General features: G+C 45.8%; 1 protein-coding gene and 1 long non-coding RNA gene across 2 annotated transcripts; both read right to left on the bottom strand.

Moving 5' to 3' along the window:
• Positions 1–1,927: 1,927 nt before the first annotated feature.
• LOC139274169 (zinc finger protein 436-like) lies at positions 1,928–3,491 on the bottom strand (the record flags this gene model as incomplete). The annotated part of the gene is made up of 2 exons (XM_070891207.1): positions 3,439–3,491; positions 1,928–2,624 (listed from the first exon to the last, which is right to left on the bottom strand). Coding segments are annotated over exons 1-2 (750 nt in total), but the record flags the coding sequence as incomplete, so codon positions are not given.
• Positions 3,492–14,007: 10,516 nt separating this feature from the next.
• Positions 14,008–21,927, bottom strand: LOC139273802 (uncharacterized). The gene is made up of 3 exons (XR_011595363.1): positions 21,840–21,927; positions 21,516–21,681; positions 14,008–14,948 (listed from the first exon to the last, which is right to left on the bottom strand). It is a non-coding gene; the product is annotated as an uncharacterized lncRNA (long non-coding RNA).
• Positions 21,928–22,285: the final 358 nt, after the last annotated feature.

Here is a 22,285-nt window from a genome sequence, read left to right as displayed (position 1 = left end):
GGGATTGTCCACCTTTAGTCCCATTAGTTTGCCGAGTACCTTTTTTCCCTAGCAATAGTGATTGTTTTAAGTTCTCCCCTCCCAATAGCCCCTTGATTATCAATTATTGAGATGCTTTCAGTGTCTTTTGCAGCGAAGACCGATACAAAATATTTATTTAAATTCTCTGCCATTTCCTTGTTTCCCATTATTAATTCCCCAGTCTCATCTTCTAAGGGACCAACTTAGCTACTCTCTTCCTTTTTATATACCTGTAGAAGCTCTTACTGTCTGTTTTTATATTTCTTGCTAGTTTACTCTCAATCTATTCACTTTTGTTTTCGTTGTCCTTTGCTATTTTCTAAAAAGTTCCCAATCTTCTGGCCTTTCATTAATCTTCGCAACATTGTATGCCTTTGTTTTCAATTTGATACCACCCTTTACTTCTTAGTTAGCCATGGATGGTTCATCCTTCTTAGAGTCTTTCTTTCTCATTGGAATCTATCTTTGCTGAGTTATGAAATAGCTCCTTAAATGTCTGCCACTCCTTATCTACTGTCTTACCCTTCCTTTGTAATTGCCTTTATTTTTCAGGGCACTATTTTGAGACCCAAGTTTCTCACCCTCAAACCGAATTTGGAATTCTACCATACTATGATCACTCTTCCCAAGAGGATCCTTTACTATGAGATCATGAATTAATCCCAGTCGCATTACACATTACCAATTCTAAAATAGTCTGCTCCCTGGTTGGTTCCACAGCGCATTGTTCTAAGAAAACATCCCAAATACACTCTATGAACTCTTCCTCAAGGCTACCTAATCTTTATATTGATATATCCTATCAATATAAAGATTTAAATCGTCTATGCTTATTGCAGTACCTTTCTTATAAGCCTCCATTATTTCTTGATTTATATGCTGTCCTGATAGGCTACTCCCACCAGTGACTTCTTTCTCTTATTACTTCTTATCTCCACCCAAACTGATTCTACATCTTGATCTTCTGAGAATCAGAACCATCTGACCTCTCAAGTGGGCATAAAAGATTCCATGACGTTATTTTGAAGAAATCTCTCTGGTGTCCTGGCTAACATTTATCCCTCAACCAACATCACTAAAACAGAGGCCGTGAAAGGCACTTTATAAATACAAAGGAGAAAAGGAACAGTCGATAACAGGACATCAATTAGTCTCCTCTTGGAGAAATCAAGGAATCGACTCACTGTCTGTTGGAAACAAAGCTGATTTATTTGATCGTTGTTTGACAGAGGGTGCAGAAAAGATTTACAAGAATGATTCCAGGGATGAGGGATTTCAGTTACATGGATAGACTGGTGAAGCTGGGGTTGTTCTTCTTAGAACAGAGAAGGTTGAGAGGAGATTTGATAGAGGTGCTCGAAAATCATGAGGGGTCTAGACAGAGTAGAGAGAAAATATTCCCATTGGCGGAAGGGTCGAGAACCAGAGGACACAGATTCAAGGTGATTGGCAAAAGAACCAAAGGCGACATGAGAAAAAACTTTGTTTTAAGCAGCGAGTGGTTAGGATCTGGAATGCACGGCCTGAAAAGCTGGTGGAGGCAGATTCAATCGTGGCTTTCAAAAAGGGCATTGGATAAGTACCAGAAATAAAACATTTGCAGGGGAAAGGGTGGGGAGTGGGACTTGCAGAGAGCCGGCACAGACTCGACGGTCCGAAAGGCCTCCTTCTGTGCTGTAACTATTCTATGATTCTATGATATCCAGAAAATTAAACTCCAGCCCAGTTATAGGGATTAATTACACCAGCAGCAACAAACTCCAACTGTCCAAGTGAACAGGGTTCAGTCCTGGATGTGATTAACGGCAACAATAAAAGCAGAATCCAACCCCTGCAGTCACTTGTGAACTCGCTGGTGTAACTGAAGGTTGGATAAACGAGTGAAGCCCTTCCCACACTTGGAGCAGATGAATGGCCTCTCCCCAGTGTGAATGCGTTGGTGTGTCAGCAGGTTGGATGAAAGAGTGAAGCCCTTCCCACACTCGGAGCAGATGAACGGTCTCTCCCCAGTGTGAGTGCGTTGGTGTTTCATCAGATCATTTCTGCTTTTATAGCTCCTTTCACATTCAGAACATTTAAACGGTCTCTTACTGGTGTGAACAAGTTGGTGTTCAGTGAAGTGGGATGAACGAGTGAATGCCTTCCCACACACAGAACAGGTAAAAGGTCTCTCCCCGGTATGAATACGCTGGTGAGCATGAAGCTCGAATGAATTAGTGAATCCCTTTCCACACACAGAGCAGATGAACGGCCTCTCTCCTGTGTGAGCTCGCTGGTGACTCAGATGATGAGATGATTTAGCAAACCGTTTCCCACATACGAGACAGACGGACGGTCTCTCCCCAGTGTGAACTCGCTTGTGTTTAATGAGGTGTGAAGATGCAGTGAATTTCTTCCCACATACGGGACAAGTAAACGGCCTCTCCCCAGTGTGAACACGCTGGTGTCTCACCAGGCTGGATGAACAAGTGAATCCTTTCTCACACACGGAGCAGGTGAACGGCCTCTCCCCAGTGTGAACTCGCTGGTGTTCAGTGAGGTTGGATGTACGAGTGAATCCTTTCCCACACCCGGGGCAGGTGAATGGCCTCTCCCTGGTGTGACTGCGTCGATGAATTTCCAGCGCAGAGGGGCAATTGAATCCCTTCCCACAGTCCCCACATTCCCACGGTTTCTCCATGGTGCGGGTGTCCTTGTGTCTCTCCAGTTTGGACGATCAGTTGAAGCCTCGTCCACACACAGAACATGTGTACGGTTTCTCCCCGCTGTGAATGGTGTGATGTTTTTTCAGGCTGTGTAACTGGTCGAAGCTCTTTCCACAGTCAGTGCACTAGAACACTCTCACTCGGGTGTGTGTGTCTCGGTGCTTTTCCAGTCACACTGATGTTTGAAATATTTTCCCACAGACAGAACAGACAAATGTTTCTCCTTTCACATTCAAAGGCTGATGATATTCAAGTGAATCGAGTGACTCTGTCAGATCTTGATATGATTGGTTCTAGTTTCCCGTCTGTAAATCCTCCTTTTCTAATATCCTGTAAAAGGTGTTTACAAAAGTCAGCACTGGAAGTGCAGGATAGAAATTGAGGGCAGACAATCCTACTTTTTATGGAACATTCTTTCCTCTCTTGTTCTCCAAAGCTGTAAATTCCCATCCCACACACTCTCCCTCCACCCTGTGCTGAAATCCAAACTCATCGCACCACCTCCATCATTTCTTTCTTCCATCTGCAGTTTTCTCACTCCCTCTTCTCTGGTTGGGTTCAGTTCTACATCCTGACTGTGCAGACTGAGAATAAATGAGGAAATGATTGTCTCTCCAGATCACTGGGACCCTAAAGCCCCGCCCACCCTCTGCTCCTGTACCAAGATGGCCGCGCAGGCACGCTGATCGTGTCTAAGAATTCGGTTAGTTACCCCGAGCAGTCGGGTCCATCACTGCGGGTCAAACATGTGTCCTGCCGGTTCATATTCGGGGCCTGAGGCCTACACCAGGTGTTTATGAAGCTGCCCACCCAGGGGTCTAATTCCTCCGCTGAGCCCACAAGCTCCGACTGACTCGCGGAATGTCTCTTCCGCCTCAGACCACCTCCACCACTGGCACTGCGCCTGCTCAGAGCACAGCCCGGTCCCGTGTCTGGGCTCCTGGTGTCATTGATAGAGCGCTTTACCCCTGCACGGGTAGATTCTGGTTACAGAAGTAAACGTCTCAACATTTGGTAGTGAAATGGATTCATTCAGGACAGACAGCAGGGATTATTGCAGGAAATAACACAGTGCAGTGAGAAAGGAAATGCAATGGATGTAGTGAATGCAGTGGATGGATTGTCAAAAGGTGTTTGATTAAGTGCTGGACAGGAGGCTTGTTGATCAAATTAAGGCTCATGGTATTAAAGGGAGTGGGGCAGTGTGGAGAGGAAGTTGGGTAAAGGGCAGAAAACAGAGAGTAGTGGTTAATGGATGTTCTTCAGACTGGAGGGATGTAAACAGTGGTGTCCCCCAGGGTCAGTGTGGGGACCATTGCTCTTAATATAGAGACAGGATCTGGGCTAGGGAATAAGCACATAAGAATTAGAAGCAGGAGTAGGCCATTTGGCCCCTCGAGCCTGCTCCACCATTCAATAAGATCATATTGATTCATCAATTGATCCACCGCTACGAAAAACAATAATAAGAATAAAACCGGACGGACCACCCGGCATCGACCTCCGCACCAGCTACGGACCCGACAACGGCCCACCCAGCCCAGTCTTTCTCACCAACATCTGGGGACTTGTGCCAAAATTGGAAGAGATGTCCCAGACTAGTCAAGCAACAGCCTGACATAGTCATACTCATAGAATCATACCTTTCAGCCAATGTCCCAGACTCCTCCATCACCATCCCTGGGTATGTCCTGTCCCACCGGTGGCGATACAGTAGTATACAGTCGGGAGGGTGTGGCCCTGGGAGTCCTCAACACCGACTCCGGACCCCATGAAGTCTCGAGGCTTCAGGTCAAGCATGGATAAGGAAACCTCCTGCTGATGACTACCTACTGCCCTCCCTCAGCTGATGAATTAGTGCTCCTCCATGTTGAACATCACTCAGAAGAAGCACTGAGAGTAGCAAGGTGCACCAAATGTACTCTGGGTGGGGGACTTCAATGTCCATCAAGACTGGCTCGGTAGCACCACTACTGACCGAGCTGGCCGAGTGCTGAAGGACATAGCTACGAGACTGGGCCTGCAGCAGGTGCTGAGAGAACCAATATGAGGGGAAAACCCTACTTGCGCCCATCCCTTCAGAAAGGGCACGAGAGCGGGAGCAGCGATAACCTACAAAGGGCATGAGTCAGCCGAGCAGACAGCCGAAACATCACCAAGTGACCTGGGAGGATAAGAAGTAAAAAGATTCAAAGTGTGACATCACAGAAAAGCAGGCAAGTGATTGGTTGGTCAGTTTTCCTCTCTTTTCTTGGGCATTGGTTTAAATTACGAGCTGGGATTAAAAATATAAACTTTCAAAATGTAAAAACGTAATTAATTGAATACATTCGAGATGGCAGGGCAGGCGATGTGTTACTGCTGCTGCATGTGGGAGCTGGTTGACCCCATTGAGGTCCAACGCGACCACATCTGCAGCAAGTGTTGGCTGCTCGAGGAACTTCGGCTCCACGTTGATGAGCTGGAGTCCGAGTTGCAGACACTGCGACACATCAGGGAGGGGCAGAGTTACCTGGACCTTGTGTTCCAGGAGGCATCACACCCCTTAGATTCATCAATTCAAATTTGGTCCGTGGTTGGGGACAGGATGGTGTGACAACGAGCGAGGCAGCTGTGGGGACCCAGGAGATAGTGATGGAGGAGCCTCAGTCCTTGCAATTGTCCAACAGGTACGAGATTTTTGCTCCCTGTTTGGATGAGGGCAGGGACTGCAGGGAGGATGAGCAAACTGACCACAGCGCCGTGGTACAGGAGGACATTCAAGTGGGGGGAGTAAAAAGAAATGTTGCAGTGTTAGGAACAGTATAGTTTCAGAGATAGATACTGTTCTCTGCAGCTGAGTGCGTGAGTCCTGAAGGCTGTGATGCCTGCGAAGTGCCAAGGTTAAGGACATCTCCTCTGGGCTGGAAAGGGATATGAGTAGGAGGGGGAAGATCCAGTTGTCGTGGTCCACGTAGGTACCAATGACATAGGCAGAACAAGAAAGGAGTTCTGCTGAGGATTTTGAGCAGTTAGGGTCTAAATTAAAAAGCAGAACCACAAAGGCAATAATCTCTGGATTACGACCCGAGCCACAAGCAAATATATTTTGGTGAGAAGGAAAGACTTTAAGCGACGAGGGAACTATCCGCGGTTAATGAAGGAAGTAAAGGATGGGATCAAATTGAAAACAATGGCATACAAAGTGGCCAAGGTTAGTGGGAGGCCAGAGCATTGGCAAATGTTTTTAAAAACAGCAAATGATGACTTAAGAAATAATAAAGAAAGGGAAGATAGATTATGAGAGTAAACTAGCAAGCAATATAAAAAGAGCTTCTACAGGTATGTAAAAAGGATAGGGTAGCTAAAGTAAATGTTGGTCCTTAGAGGATGAGACTGGTGAATTAATAATGGGGAACACGGAAATGGCAGAGACTTTGAACAAATATTTTGTATCAGTCTTCACGGTAGAAGACACTAAAAATACCCCAATAATAGATAATCAAGGGGCTATAACGAGGGGGAAACTTAAAGCAATCACTAAAGAAAAAGTGCTCAGTAAAATAATGGGACGAAAGGTGGAAAAGTCCCTTGGACCTGATGGCTTGCAACCTCAGGTCTTAATACACAGTAAAGCTCCCTCTACACTGTCCTATCAAATACTCCCAGGGCCAGCACAGCACAGGTTAGATGCAAAGTAAAAATCCCTCTACACTGTCCTATCAAATACTCCCAGGGCTGGCACAGCACAGGTTAGATGCAAAGTAAAAATCCCTCTACACCGGCCAACAAACATTCCAAGAGCAGGTAAAGCATGGGTTAGGCAGAGGGTAAAGCTTCCTCTATACTTCCCTATCAAACAATGGCAGGGCAGGTACAGCACGGGTTAGATGTAGAACAAATCTCCCTCTAAACTGCCTCATCAAACATTCCTAGGGCAGGTACAGTGCGGATTAGATATAGCGGAAAGCTCCCACTACACTGTCCCATCAAACACTCACAAGGCAGGTACAGCAATGGGTTAGGCAGAGAGTCAAGCTCCCTCGACACTCCCATCAAACACTCCCAGGGCAGGTACAGCACAGATTAGATACAGAGCAAATCTCTCTCTCCACTGTCCCATCAAAACCTCAAAGGATGGATACAGAACATAAGAAATAGGAGCAGGAGTAGGCCATTTGGCCCCTCGAGCCTGCTCCGCCATTCAATAAGCTCATGGCTGATCTGATCCTGGCCTCAACTCCACTTCCCCTCCCGCTCTCCATAACCCTTGACTCTCTTATCATTCAAAAATGTCTCTATCCCCGCCTTAAGTACATTCAATGACCCAGCCTCCACAGCTCTCTGAGGTAGAGAATTCCAAAAATTCATGACACTCAGATAAGAAATTCCTCCTCATTTCAGTTTTAAACAGGTGACCTCTTATTCTGAAACTATGCCCCCTAGTTCTACATTCCCCCAAGAGGGGAAACATCCTCTCTGCATCTACAATGTCAAGCCCCCTTAAAATTTTATACATTTCAATTAGATCACCTCTAAGTCTTCTAAACTCCAATGTGTATAGGCCCAACCTGCTTTACCTTCCTTCATATGACAATCCCTTCATCTCAGTAATCAACCCCTCGTGAACCTCTCTGAACTGCCTCCAGTGCAAGTATACCCCTCCTTAAATACAGAGACCAAAACTGCACGCAGTTCTCCAGGTGTGGTCTTACCAACGACCTGTACAGTTGTAGAAGGACTTTCTTACTTTTATACTCCATCCCCCTTGCATTAAAGGACAACATTCCATTTGCGTTCCTAATTACTTGCTGTACCTGCATGCTAACTTTTTGTGTTTAATGTACAAGGACCCCCAGATCCCTCTGTACCACCGCATTTTGTAATCTCTCCCCATTTAAATAATAATTTGCTTTTTTATTTTTCCTACCAAAGTGGATAACCTCACATTTTCCCACATTATACTCCATCTGCCAATTTTTTGCCCACTCACTTAGCCCATCTATATCCCTTTGTAGATTCTTTGTGTCCTTCTCACAACTTCCTAGGTTAGCACAGGTTCAGTACACGGCAAATCTCTGTCTACATTAGCCCATCAAACACGCCCAGGACAGGTACAGCATGGATTAGATACATTGTAAAGTTGCCTCTACACTGTCACATCAAATACTCTCAGGGCAGCTACAGCACGGGTTAGGTACCGATTAAAGCTCCCTCTACACTGTCCCATCAAACAATGCCAGGCAGGTATAGCCTGTGTTAGATACAGAATAAACCTCTATCTACACTGTCCCATCAAACACTCGCAGGGCATGTATAGCATGGGTCAGATACAGAGTATAGTTCCCTCTACACTGTCCCATCAAACACTCCCAGAGCAGGTACAGCACAGGTCAGAAACAGAGTAAGGCTTCGTCTACACTGTCCCACCAAAAATTTGCAGGGCAGGTACAGCACGGATTAAATAGAATAAACCTCCCTCTATATTGTCCCGTCAGACACTCCCAAGGGCAGGTACAGTACTGGTTGGATACAGAGTAAATCTCCCTCTACAATGTCCCATCAAACACTCACAGGGCAGATAAAGCACGGGTTAGATACAGAGTAAACCTCATTCTACACTGTCCCAACAAACACTCCCAGGATAGGTACAGCACGGATTATATACAGCCTAAAGCTCCCTCTACACTGTCCCATCAAACACAACTAGGGCAGGTAGAGTACGAGTTAGACACAGAGGAAAGCTCCCCCTACACCAACCCATCAAAGCTCACAGGGTAGGTAGAGCATGGGTTAGATACAGAGCAAAGCTCCCTCTGCAGTGTCCCATCAATCACTTACAAGGCAGGTACAGCACGGGTTATGCAGAGAGTAAAGTTCTCTTTACACTGTCCCATCAGACACTACCAGGGCAGGTACAGCACTGATTAGATACAGCATAAAGCTCTCTGTACATTGTCCAATTAAACATTCCCAGGGCAGGTACAGCATGGGTTAGATACAGAGTAAGTCTCCCTCTACACTATCCCATCAAATACTCCAAGGGCAGGTATGGAACATAAGAAATAGGAGCAGAGTAGGCCATTTGGCCCCTCGAGCCTGCTCCGCCATTCAATAAGATCATGGCTGATCAAATCCAGGCCTTAACTCCACTTCCCCGCCCACTCCCCATAATCCTTATCTTTCAAAAATCTGTCTATCCCCATGTTAAATACATTCAATGACCCAGCCCCCACAGCTCTCTAAGGTAACGAATTCCAAAGATTCACAACCCTCAGAGAAGAAATCCCTCCTCATTTCCCTTTTAAATGACCGACCCCTTATTCTGAAACTATGCCCCCTAGTGTTAGATTCCCCCACGTGGGGAAACATCCTCTCTGTATCCACCCTATCAAGCCCCCTCACAATCTTATACGTTTCAATAAGATCACCTCTACGTTTTCTAAACTCCAATGAGTACAGTCCCAACCTGCTCAACCTTTCTCATAATGACAACCCCTTCATCTCAGCAATCAACCTCGTGAACCTTCTCTGAACTGCCTCCAGTGCAAGTATATCCTTCCTGAAATAAGGAGACCAAAACTGTACGCAGTACTCCAGTTGTGGTCTTACCAACGCCATGTACAGTTGCAGCAGGACTTCCCTACTTTTATACTCCATCCCCCTTGCAATAAAGACCAACATTCCATTTGCCTTCCTAATTAATTGCAGTAACTGCATGCTAAATGTTTGTGTTTCATGTACAAGGACCCCCAGATCCCTCTGTACCACCGCATTTTGTAATCTCTCAAAATTTAAATAATAATTTGCTTTTTTATTACTCCTACTAACATGGATACCCTCACATTTTCCCACATTATACTCCATCTGCCAAAGCTTTGCCCACTCACTTAGCCTATCTATATTCATTTGTAGATTCTTTGCGTCCTCCTCACAACTTGCTAGGTTAGCACAGGTTAGATACACAGTAAACCTCTCTCTACATTATCCCATCAAACACTCCCAGTGCAGGTACAGCATGGGTTAGGTGCAGAGTAAAGCTCCCTCTTCACTGTCCCAAAAACACTCCCAGAGCAGGTACAGTACTGGTTAGATATACAGCAAAGCTCCCTCTACACTGTCTATTCAAACACTCGCAGGGCAGGTACAGCACGGGTTAGATACAGAGTAAAGCTCACTCTACACTGTCCCATCAAACACTCACAGGACTGGTATAGCACAGATTGGATACAGCGTAAAGTTCCCTCTACACTGTCCCATCAAATACTTCCAAGGCGGGTACAGTACACATTAGATACAGCATAAAGCCCAATTTATACTGTCCCGTCAAACACTCCCAAGGCAGTTACAGTACAGGTTAGATACAGAGTAAACCTCCATCTACACTGTCCTATCAGACACTCCCAGGGCAGGTACAGCTTGGGTTAAATACAGAGTAAAACTCCCTCTATATTATCCCATCAAACAATGCCAGGACAGGCACAGCAGATTAGATACTGAGTTTCCCATGTGGTGGCTGGCGTGCAACGGCCACCATACGTTAAAAAAAGCCACGCACAGGCATCTTCCACCCTTCAGGATGTAGTTCAGGACCTGGAATATTAGGTCCTTCATTGAAACACCTGTGAACTCATCCTTTTTTGGCGTGGAAGCAAGTCATCCTCGTTTGCAGATGACACTAAGCTGGGTGGCAGTGTGAGCTGTGAGGAGGACGCTAAGAGGCTGCAGGGTGACTTGGACAGGTTAGGTGAGTGGGCAAATGCATGGCAGATTGCAGTATAATGTAGACAAATGTGAGGTTATCCACTTTGGTGGCAAAAACAGGAAGGCAGAATATTATCTGAATGGTAACAGATTAGGAAAAGGGAAGGTGCAACGAGACCTGGGTGTCATGGTACATCAGTCATTGAAAGGTGGCATACAAGCACAGCAGGCGGTGAAGAAGGTAAATGGCATGTTGGCCTTCATAGCGAGAAGATTTGAGTATAGAAGCAGGGAGGCCTTATTGCAGTTGTACAGGGCCTTGGTGAGGCAACACCTTGAATATTGTGTACAGTTTTGGTATCCTAATCTGAGGAAGGACATTCTTGCTCTTGAGGGAGTGCAGTGAAGGTTCACCAGACTGATTCCCGGGATGGCAGGACTGACATATGAAGAAAGACGGGATCGACTAGGCTTATATTCACTGGAATTTAGAAGAATGAGAGGGGATCTCACAGAAAAATATAACATTCTAATAGGATTGGACAGATTAGATGCAAGAAGAATGTTCCCGATGTTGGAGAAGTCCAGAACCAGGGGTCACAGTCGAAGGATAAGCCATTTAGGACCGAGATGAGGAGGAACTTCTTCACTCAGTGAATTGTGAACCTGTGGAATTCTCCACCACAAAAAGTTGTTGAAGCCAGTTCGTTAGATATATTCAAAGGGGAGTTAGATGTGACTCTTATGGCTAAAGAGATCAAGGGGTATGGAGAGAAAGCAGGAATGGGGTACTGAAGTTGCATGATCAGCCATGATCATATTGAATGGTGGTGCAGGCTCGAAGGGCCGAATGGCCTACTCCTGCACCTATTTTCTATGTTTCAAGGGCCTGCCAATGATTATGATGAGATACAGAGTAAACCTCTCTCTACACTGTCCCATCAGATACAACTCGGGCAGGTAGAATACAGGTTAGATTCAGAGAAAAGCTTCCCCTACAGCGATCCATCAAAGCTCACAGGGCAGGCAAAGCACGGGTTAGATAGAGCAAAGCTCCCTCTATACTGTCCCAACAAACAATCACAGGACAGGTACAACACGGGTTCAGTAAAGATCGAAGCTCCTTTTATACTGTCCCATCAAGCACTCCCAGGGCAGTGACAGCACGAATTAGATACACAGTAATCTGTGTCAGCGGAAACTGCATCCCAGTGAGAGTCAGTGCCAGAGGAAACTGTATCCCAGTGAGAGTCAGTGCCAGAGGAAACTGTATCCCAGTGAGAGTCAGTGCCAGAGGAAACTGTATCCCATTGAGAGTCAGTGCCAGAGGAAACTGTATTCCAGTGAGAATCAGTGCCAGAGGAAACTGTACCCCAGTGAGTCAGTGCCAGAGGAAACTGTACCCCAGTGAGAGTCAGTGCCAGAGGAAACTGTACCCCAGTGCGAGTCAGTGCCAGAGGAAACTGTACCCCAGTGAGAGTCAATGCCAGAGGAAACTGTACCCCAGTGAGAGTCAGTGCCAGAGGAAACTGTACCCCAGTGAGAGTCAGTGCCAGAGGAAACTGTACTCCAGTGAGAATCAGTGCCAGAGGAAACTGTACCCCAGTGAGAGTTAGTGCCAGAGGAAACTGTACCCCAGTGAGAGTCAGTGCCAGAGGAAACTGTACCCCAGTGAGAGTCAGTGCCAGAGGAAACTGTACCCCAGTGAGAGTCAATGCCAGAGGAAACTGTACCCCAGTGAGAGTCAGTGCCAGAGGAAACTGTACCCCAGTGAGAGTCAGTGCCAGAGGAAACTGTACTCCAGTGAGAATCAGTGCCAGAGGAAACTGTACCCCAGTGAGAGTTAGTGCCAGAGGAAACTGTACCCCAGTGAGAGTCAGTGCCAGAGGAAACTGTACCCCAGTGAGAGTCAGTGCCAGAGGAAACTGTACCCCAGTGAGAGTCAGTGCCAGAGGAATCATGAAGCAGAGCCTGGTGTCCAGTCGTCTTGGATCCCCTTGCCATTGGACCAAGACCTTGCTTTGCCAAGCCCGTGTGGTAGCTAATGTGCAAGGGCCACCTCACGTTAAAATAATTCACGCTGTTAGCAATACAAAACAATCCTCTTCCTCTGCAGTTATCAATCTATTGCAATTTCCCATGCCTGTAGTTTCGTTATATTACAATTTAAAATATCTTCAGTTACCAGCAACAAATTGCATTTATATCACATCTTAAACATAGTAAAATGTCCCAAGGCACTTCACAGGACTGTTAGCAAACAGAATTTGACACCCAGTCACGTAACGAAATATTAGCACAGGATTAAAAGCTTGTTCAAAAGGGTAGGTATTAAGGAGCATTTTGAAGCTGGAGAAGTTTAAGGAGGGAATTCCAGAGCTTATGGTCTCAGCAGCTGAAGGTATGGCCACCAATATTGGAGGGATGAAAATTGGGGCTGCTCAAGAGGCCAGAGTTGGAGGAATGCAAAGATCTCTGAGGGTTGTAGGGCTAGAGGAGGTTACAGCAATTGGGAGGGGCAAGGTCCTGGACGGATTTCAAAACAAGAATGAGCATTTTGAAATCGATGGAGCAGGAGCCAATGTCGTTCAGTGAGCACAGGGGTGATGGGTGAATGGAAATTAGTACAAGTTGGGATGAGGGGGCTGAGGACAGATTGATTCGAATAGGCCTATATTCTCTGGAGTTTCGAAGAATGGAAGGTGATATCATTGAAACATAGAATTGACACAGGCTGGATAGTCTAGAGCTAGGGGTCCTAGTATTAGGATAAGAGATTGGCCATTTAAGACTGAGATGAGATATTTCTTCACTTAAGAGTTGTGAATCTTTGAAATTCTCTATCAAATAGAGATCTTACTGAATGGTGGAGCAGACGGGAGGGCCATATGGCCTACACCTGCTGCTATTTGTGTTCTTGAGTAAGGATTGTTTTTGATAAGCTTAAGCTTGCGAGGTGTGAAGCCGATGAGGAGAGCATGGAATAGTCCAATGTAGTGGTAACAGAGACATGGATGAGGGTTTGAGCAGATGAGCTGAGGAAGGGGCAGAGACCGGTGATGTTATGGAGCTGGAAGTAAACGTACTTGGTGATTGAGGGAATATGGGTTCGGAAGCTCATCTCAGGGTCAAGTACGACGCCAATCAATAAATTGCAACTCTCCATATCTGTGTTTGTTTATTCGAATACTACATATCTCGAGTGATCAATGCTTCAAGAGTAGTACTTATCAATATATTTTCTGTTAATTCCAAATATTCATGATTGAATAATTGATTCTGTCGATATTAAGCCGTGCTGGTATTTCAGATTGGTTTGTGCATCGTGATCAATGAATTGACTCTGATGCTTCCGGTTCAATCTTTCCATTGGCTTTCTCACCAGATGGGAAATATTTGAACATTGAGATCTGATGGTGTCGGTGTGAGTTCAGCCCCACCGCTGGGCTCTGCCTCAAACTGGAGTCACCTCTTAGATCAAAGCCCTTTACTCTAAAACACACACAAGATTCACTGTGACTGTGTTTAGAGACAGAAAGTGATCTCACTTCACATCCCATTGCACGGCCTCATGCTGGACAATTGTGCTCGGTGATCAGACTCTCCCAGTCTCATTTCCTGTAAATGTAGATTCTTTTCTCTCAATCTGGTTCAGTAAAATTACTGAGTCGAATAGCTCTTGTGCTTTGAACAAAGCAGTCTTTATTTTACCGGCCGGCAAGACTTATCAGACAGAGGATATACATTCTCGATCGAGCGTACACACTCCCTACGGATAAGTGACGTTACATTGTCAAGGCACGATGGTTATACATTTTCGGCAAAAGATAACAAGATAGGGCTAGAGTGACATCCCAGCTCAGCCCATCTCTTTTGATCCCTCCTTCCCTTTGTCCACTCATAAGCCGACCCAAGCATGGTCCGATTTTAAACAAAGACCTTCTGTCAATGTTTCAGGGGTTAATAACATGATTTAATAAGACCTTGAGGTTTTTCTGCAAGCTGTGGGTTTTGTTTCAATATGTGTTAGTGTTGTAACATTTCGCAGTCTCGAGTCTGAGATGTCATGGCTATTCCTCCATGAATTGTTTGTTAGCTTATACTGTCCCTATACAATTCCCACGTTCTCAACTTCAATGTCTCTATACATTTTTAAACATTCACATTCCCCCCTTTTATCATTCCATGATAACACTTCTAGGAGTAAAATGTAATAGGGAATGTGAACACACCCAACATCTAGAAAAGTTCCCATTTTGCGCATAAACATAAGACATGTAGCTCTCGTCTCTGTCTCCCCTCCCATGCGCCGAAACTGTCATATATCAACACTATTATACAGACTGTGGCATCTTATGGCTCAGGATTCAGATAAATAGTCCAATTATTTTGCTGATTAAAAGAGTTCAGTTTTCCCGTCTCTTTTCTCAGGTCACCGTCGGTGTAGCTGGCTGTCTATCACTACGGGTAAAAGTTCAAACTGGTCCACGTTCCAATTAGGATGCCAACAGCCTTGTTCAGCTATGGAGAAGAGGAAGTCTGGAACAGAAACAGGAATTAGAATAACCAGCAAAATAGAACAGGAATTAGAATAACCAGCAAAATAGGTTCGTTAGGGGGTGGTGAGCTTGTAGTGGTGCAGGTGAACCCAGGCACTTTTCCCCTCAACCTTGGCTGCAGTGGGGGTAGTGAGTAACACCTGAAAAGGCCCCTCCCATTGTGGCTCTAATCCCTTCCGAATCCATACTTCCCTGGTGCCACGAGGGACAATTCGGGTAAAACTGGGAGGTCGAGGTGAGCATCTTGAACCTGGTTGTGAACTAGTCGCAGAGCCTGAGTCAGAGAAAGAACATAGGTGGTCATCAGTCGAGCTGAGATACCTTATCTAGGAACAATTTCCCTCATTAACACCTTAACAACAGTTTGAGCCTTATTGTCCAGGGTAGGGTAGGCTTCAATTCATCTGCTAAACACATCTACTATTGCTAACACATATTTGTAACACTGAACTTTTTGCAACTCAATGTAGTCCAACTGAAATGTCTCAAAGGGACCTTCGGGTAGGGGCGTTTTACCCCAATCACAGGGGACTCCCTTCCCTGGATTATGTTGCTGGCAAACCAGGCAACGACTACTGATGTTCTGGGTGAGCGCCTGGAGTCTAGGGTGCCACCAAGTAGCCAAAAGTGTGTCACTCGTGGTCCTTGCTCCACAATGAGTAGCAAAATGCATACATTCAATAACCCATAGAGCCAACTTGTCAGACATGCAAGTCTGTTCCGCGGGAGTGGTCCAGAGTTTCGAAACATTGTCATAAGTACATGCATAATATTTCCACAACAGTTTATCTTTTTCAGGAGCGTCCTCCTGTGCTTTTATAACATCTTGGATGGTTGGCATTGGTTTTTTCCGAGGCTAACTTATCCTTCGCAGGATTTTTAGTCTGACTCATAATTTTGGGCACTACCATCTGTTGGTCACGAGAGGCCTGTTTGGCCTCTTGGTCAGCACAACGATTCCCTATATCAACCAGAGAATTTCCGGTAGTGTGGGCGGTACATTTGACAATGGCAGTGCGTTTGGGGAACATGAGGGCTTGCAACAAATCAGATACTAGCTGTTTATGAGATATCTCATTCCCCTGTGAGGTTAGGAATCCCCTATTTTTCTATAATTGTCCGAAATCATGGGCCACCCCAAAGGCATACCTAGAGTCGGTATAGGCAGTTTCAAAAGCGGCAGATTCCAAGACCTGATTCTCCTGGTTTACTATGGCGTATCCTGAGATTCGTGTACCTTCTGGATTAATTCCGTCAACATACATAATACAGTCTGGATCTTCAATTGGTACATCAACAAAATCTTCCCTGACTGATGTGGCCTCTTAAATTAAAGATAAACAATCATGACTGGGTTCTTCCTCATCTTGGGGTGGCTCAGTAAGAAAACAGGCCGGATTAATTGCAGTACAGTGCCGAAAGGTCAGCTTAGGATTGTTTAGTAAGTAGATCTCATATCTGCTTTGCCTGGCCATGGTAAGGTGTTGAGTCTGCAGTTGGCCCAGGAGGGCAGCTACGGAGTGAGATGTGTTAAGACAACGGTAGCACAGTCTTTCAGAATTGTACAATACAGTTGAAAGGGCCGGTCATAGAGGGGCCGGCCCAAAGCCGGAGCTTGCAGCAGGGCTGTCTTTAGTTCCTTAAAGGCTTGGACGTCTACGGTTTCTATTTCAAAGCTGCCTTACTTATTTGTATACGGGGTGAGGTGCTTAGTCATCAGGGCAACATTAGGGATCCAGGATCTGCAGTAATTGATCATCCCCAAACACTGTTGCATTTGTTTAGCCGTGCTAGGGACTGGAAACTGGCAAATTGGTTCGACTCGGCTAGCCTCCAAAGTTCGGTGGATACTCGGTATTGCCTGTGATAACCCACTTGGGAGGGGTCCTCTGCCCACACATGAGGATCCACATAGTCAGGTATGTCAGAGCCAGTATGATGCTGCAGAGTCGTTAAGACCTTCTCGGGGTCCCCGTGGAATTTGCACATCCCGGCTGGTAGGGTCAGCCTCGTCTATAGCCTGGCGCACCATAACTCCCAAATCTTTAGCGTGTTGGGGAGGTAAGACTTCACGAGTAATATGTGGTGCCACCGTTGGGGGCTGTCCATTTCCACAAAATCTGCCTTCCCTTCCGGTCCAGTCACTCTAGCCCTTAATAGAATTTCCTTCACTTCCCCTTCGTGATCCTGATAAAAGTTCTGCAGGTCCTGATTCTTTCCATTGGGATCGTATGCTAGGGTCACGTGATAGGGTGACTGCGGCAGGTCCAGAGACCACCACTGAGGGGTTCTAGTGGTATAATACTGCCGCTTAAGGGTTTCCTGTTTTACAATAATCCCATCATCTCCACACTCCAAATGCAACTGGAATTTGCAGAGGAGGTCTCTAGCCATCAAGTTACAGTCCAGATTTGTTGTGATAACAACTCGATGTTCCACCAATTCTTCCTGGTAACCCATTTTAACCGGTTCTGACACTGGGAATGTCGAGATTTGTCCCAGGAATCCTGAAAGTTCCTGTGTTTCAGTAGAGGCAGGGTGTTTAAGCTTTGATTGTACAGAAGACATGAAGGCTCCCGTATCTATCAAAAAGGGTTGCCACTCATTCAGAATTTTTAACAATATCATTGGTTTGTCGTCCGGGGAGGATCCCTGCACAATCAAGCTGCGTAGTCAATCGGGGGACAATTGACCAAAGGGGTTGTTCTGGGAGAAGTTAGTGTAAGATCCTCCTCGCCCCCCTCCTCTTCCTTTTCCATGCTGACGGTAGGGGCAATTTTTATTCCAATGTCCTTCCTGCCCACAATTAAAACAGTCAATTCCTCTTACCCAGTCCCGGCCTCTTCCCATACCATGCCGGGGACAATAGGGAGGTTTATTAGCAGGGCTCGGGCCGTTTGGTTGTTTAGTATAACCGTATCCTTGCTTATCCATCCAATCCTGTATGCAACACTGCGGTTCTATTGATCCTTCCTCCCGAGATGGCTCTTCCTTTCTAGTCACGTATTCAGTCTTGACCCGGGTTGGGGGCGCACCTCCCCCCTCCTTTTCTTTTCCTGCCAATAATATCTAACTGCCCTTTCCATTTGTCTATAGTGGGTGGTCTGCAGCTTGTTGTGCATCAGGGTTTGGCATTGGTCTGACAGGGAATTGGTGTTGGGACTTTGGGATCTTGGAAATCATTCCTAGGTCGGAGGATGTTTCGGAGCTGTCTGACTGCTTGACAGTTCTGCGTCTCGATCGGCGGGGGTGTTTGCTATGTCTTTCACAACTTGGACTGGTAGAGTGACTAGAAGATTTACGGGGCTGTCTGTGAGTGAGATATAGTTCTGCCCTTTCGAGTGTGAGATCTGGTCCTTTCGGCTATATTGCTTGTGAACTGGGGATCCGAATCGCTATCAGAGGATGAGGAGTCAGTTTGGGTTTGTTGCTTTGGTGGTATGGGGTTATTTTTAACTCCTCTCGCCGGAGTGTAAGGTGGAGGGTGTTGGGAAGAGGACTGGAGCAAGGGGCCAGGGGGTGCGGGAGGCGCCGTTGGGCGCTGAGTCAGTGACCACTCATCAATTTCATCATCAGCCTCGGTTAACACAAAGCCAGCCATTTTACTACGTAGTCGGTCAATACCTTTCTCAGAGGTCCCAGAGGATCTCTTAGTAAGTTTCTCGTGCGCACATTCTTTTTTAAGACGTCTACAGTTTTAACATGTGTTCCCTCTGTCAATGAAAGTCCTAATTTAATAGCATTTATTTGCCAACTTGACAGAAGTGATGCATCTTTTAAATTTTTTTTTACAATCCCTGTGCTTTTTTTTTTACTACCTCTACGCTTCTAGTGCCACCTAGAGACCACTGGTCATCTCCTAATAATTTGTTCAGGGCTCCTGATAATTTTCTAAAGTCTTCAGCTCTTTCAGGGAATTCCTCACCTAACTTTTGTAGCGGACTACCCACATCCGTTGTTTTATCCAGCTGATCACCCATTTTCACGCTGTCCCTCGTATTACCGTGTCGTTACGCGTTCACGTAGTCGTGCGATTTAAACAAACTTAAAACAAACAGACTTTACTAAAACTAACACAAAGCCACGTCGCCCCGCGGCTCGCGTCGTCACGCAATTCAAACTTGAAGTAAACAGACTTAACAAACTTACTAAACTAACACAAAGCCGTGTCGCCCCACGGCTCGCGTCGCCACGCGATTCCAACTTGAAACAGACTTAACAAACTTACTAAACTAACACAAAGCCGTGTCGCCCCACGGCTCGCCTCGCCGCGCGATTCCAACTTGAAACAGACTTAACAAACTTACTAAACTAACACAAAGCCACGTCGCCCCGCGATTCCAACTTGAAACAGACTTAACAAACTTACTAAACTAACACAAAGCCGCGTCGCCGCGCGATTCCAACTTAAAGTAAACAGACTTAACAAACTTACAATAAATGGACTTAGAAAATCAGCACTGACTTGATATTTCGTGGTTCGCGTTGCTGCGCGTTCGCGTCGGCCCACGTTCACTCAGGCGCACGTCTCGCGTCACCACGCGTTAGCGCCGCTGCGCGTCTGCCCTCCACTCGGACGCACGCTCGCGCCGCTGCACGTCTCGCGTCACCACACGTTAGCGCTGCTGCGCGTCTGCGTCACCACGCGTTAGCGTCGCTGCGCGTCTGCGTCAGCCCTCCACTTGGCTGCACGCTCGCGCCGCTGCACGTCTCGCGTCGCTGCGCGTTCGCGTCGGCCCTACCTTCCGAGTTGCTGCGTGATTTAAATTCAATCAGTGCCTAGACGGGCCAAGTGATATACAAGGTCGACGTCATACCTGAATTGAACACCTATCCTCTATTTAATTCCCTGTGAGCCTAATTTTCTAAATTTGATTTCTTATGAGCCTTATTTAATTTCTTTTAGTCTCCAAATTTCCCTATCCTTTCGCGTCACTGCGCAGTTTAAATCCAATCAGTCAATGAAAGCCCTAATCTAATGGAGTTTTTCTGCCAACTGGACAGGAGTGATTTATTTTCTTTTAGACTGCAGTGGAATTTTTCTCATAATTTAAAATCTCAGAACATTTTTTTTTTAGCACCTATTTAGTACGTTACTTTTTTTTCTTTTCCATAACTAGAGAGAAGTCTGGCACGTAGGCTGTGAACTGCTTTTCATTATCTCAATTGTTCCAGCCTCAAGGTCGTGTTATTTAATATAATATATTTTTTTAAATCGTTTTGAATCCATCTCAGTTGTCTTGCTGTGCCTTCTCTGAATGTTTTCTTTCGACAAGTAAGTGAGCATGTTAAATCCTTTTTTTTTAAACCACCGGGACCATGTAATTTTTTCTTTTTTTTTAACAAACCTATCCTTTGTGCATTTCCTGGCTCCGTAACTTATCATCCGAATATACGTAATGCAATAAGGTTCACACTCTTAAACTTCCCACATACAGGACAACACTACGAAGGGTTAAAACAAACTTTCATTCTGTTTGAGATAAAACAAACCGCAACTCCCCGGCTTTTTTTTTTTACACAGTAAAAATCACAGAAGCATTTCTCATTTAAACAGACGTTCACAAGAGTCTCTTTTCTTTCCTATTAATTTTTGGATCCATGATTGATCATCTATCCCTATCTAGCTCTAACTATAACCTATCTTTCCAAATCGCCGCTTGGTTTGCGTCATCGCGCAATTTCCCTATCTCTATCCCTATTCTAAGTTTGAAAGGTATTCACCAGATTGTCCTGGATCTCGTTCAGACACTACCTGAGAACCAGCAAGTGGCTAAACTTTCCTCAGACTTTTGAAACCGGGGGAAACTGGAGCAGTATTGAAATCATACTCACTCCAGTGGCCACTTTCCCCTCGTCTCGTCCAAGGCTAGTCTGCCTCTTAATTCGCAAGTTTTCGGCAGTCATCCGTTGAGATCCCACTTCTGACACCAAATGTAAATGTAGATTCTTTTCTCTCAATCTGGTTCAGTAAAATTACTGAGTCGAATAGCTCTTGTGCTTTGAACAAAGCAGTCTTTATTTTACCGGCCGGCAAGACTTATCAGACAGAGGATATACATTCTCGATCGAGCGTACACACTCCCTACGGATAAGTGACGTTACATTGTCAAGGCACGATGGTTATACATTTTCGGCAAAAGATAACAAGATAGGGCTAGAGTGACATCCCAGCTCAGCCCATCTTTTTTGATCCCTCCTTCCCTTTGTCCACTCATAAGCCGACCCAAGCATGGTCCGATTTTAAACAAAGACCTTCTGTCAATGTTTCAGGGGTTAATAACATGATTTAATAAGACCTTGAGGTTTTTCTGCAAGCTGTGGGTTTTGTTTCAATATGTGTTAGTGTTGTAACATTTCGCAGTCTCGAGTCTGAGATGTCATGGCTATTCCTCCATGAATTGTTTGTTAGCTTATACTGTCCCTATACAATTCCCACGTTCTCAACTTCAATGTCTCCATACATTTTTAAACATTCACAACCTTGTAACCTGTGTGTACTGTCTACAGGACCGGTGTGTATATGAGTAAATGGCATTTCTCTTACCTTTCTCCCCAGTCGATCTATTGAAGCACTTTCAATCGGAAGGGGCTCCCTGGTTGGTGATCTCACAATCCTGTGCTGGTTCACCTGCTGTTGTTCCTCAGTCCACAATCCCTGTTTCCTTCCAGCTGTGGAACTTTCTCAATCACTCCGCCATTCACCGGGAGATCTAATTATGGCAGGGCAGAAAATTAGAAGAATATTAATGTTGTGAAGTGGAATGTAGTATAAAGTGTTTTTCCAATGTTTCAGAAAAGTATATGTCCAGTATTTCTGTTTGATTTTATCCTATTCCTCAAGATTCCTGTCCCGCCCATCTGGACTTACAGAAAATCACCAGAATTTTCCCCGGGTTACACACTGTCTGATCTCACTGGGCCCCCGGGTTACACACTGTCTGATCTCACTGGGCCCCCGGGTTACACACTGTCTGATCTCACTGGGCCCCCGGGTTACACACTGTCTGATCTCACTGGGCCCCCGGGTTACACACTGTCTGAGCTCACTGGGCCCCAGGGTTACACACTGTCTGATCTCACTGGGCCCCCGGGTTACACACTGTCTGAGCTCACTGGGCCCCCGGGTTACACACTGTCTGAGCTCACTGGAAGTTTCAGTCTATCTCCCGCATGTCCCCAAACCCTGAGCTCCGGGGCTGTGTGTTCAGTTCGGTGTTGTCCCTCATAGATTCACCGCACGCTCCCCGGCCCCAGCCGCCCACCATCAGTCCGGTTCCCTACATTGTCCAACTGCTGGTTCCAGCAAACTGCGCG

The sequence above is a fragment of the Pristiophorus japonicus genome, chromosome 9, assembly GCF_044704955.1.
Source record: "Pristiophorus japonicus isolate sPriJap1 chromosome 9, sPriJap1.hap1, whole genome shotgun sequence".
Lineage (NCBI taxonomy): Eukaryota > Metazoa > Chordata > Chondrichthyes > Pristiophoridae > Pristiophorus > Pristiophorus japonicus.
The sequence above is the reverse complement of the archived record's forward strand: the minus strand, read 5'-3'. Positions and strand labels throughout refer to the sequence as shown.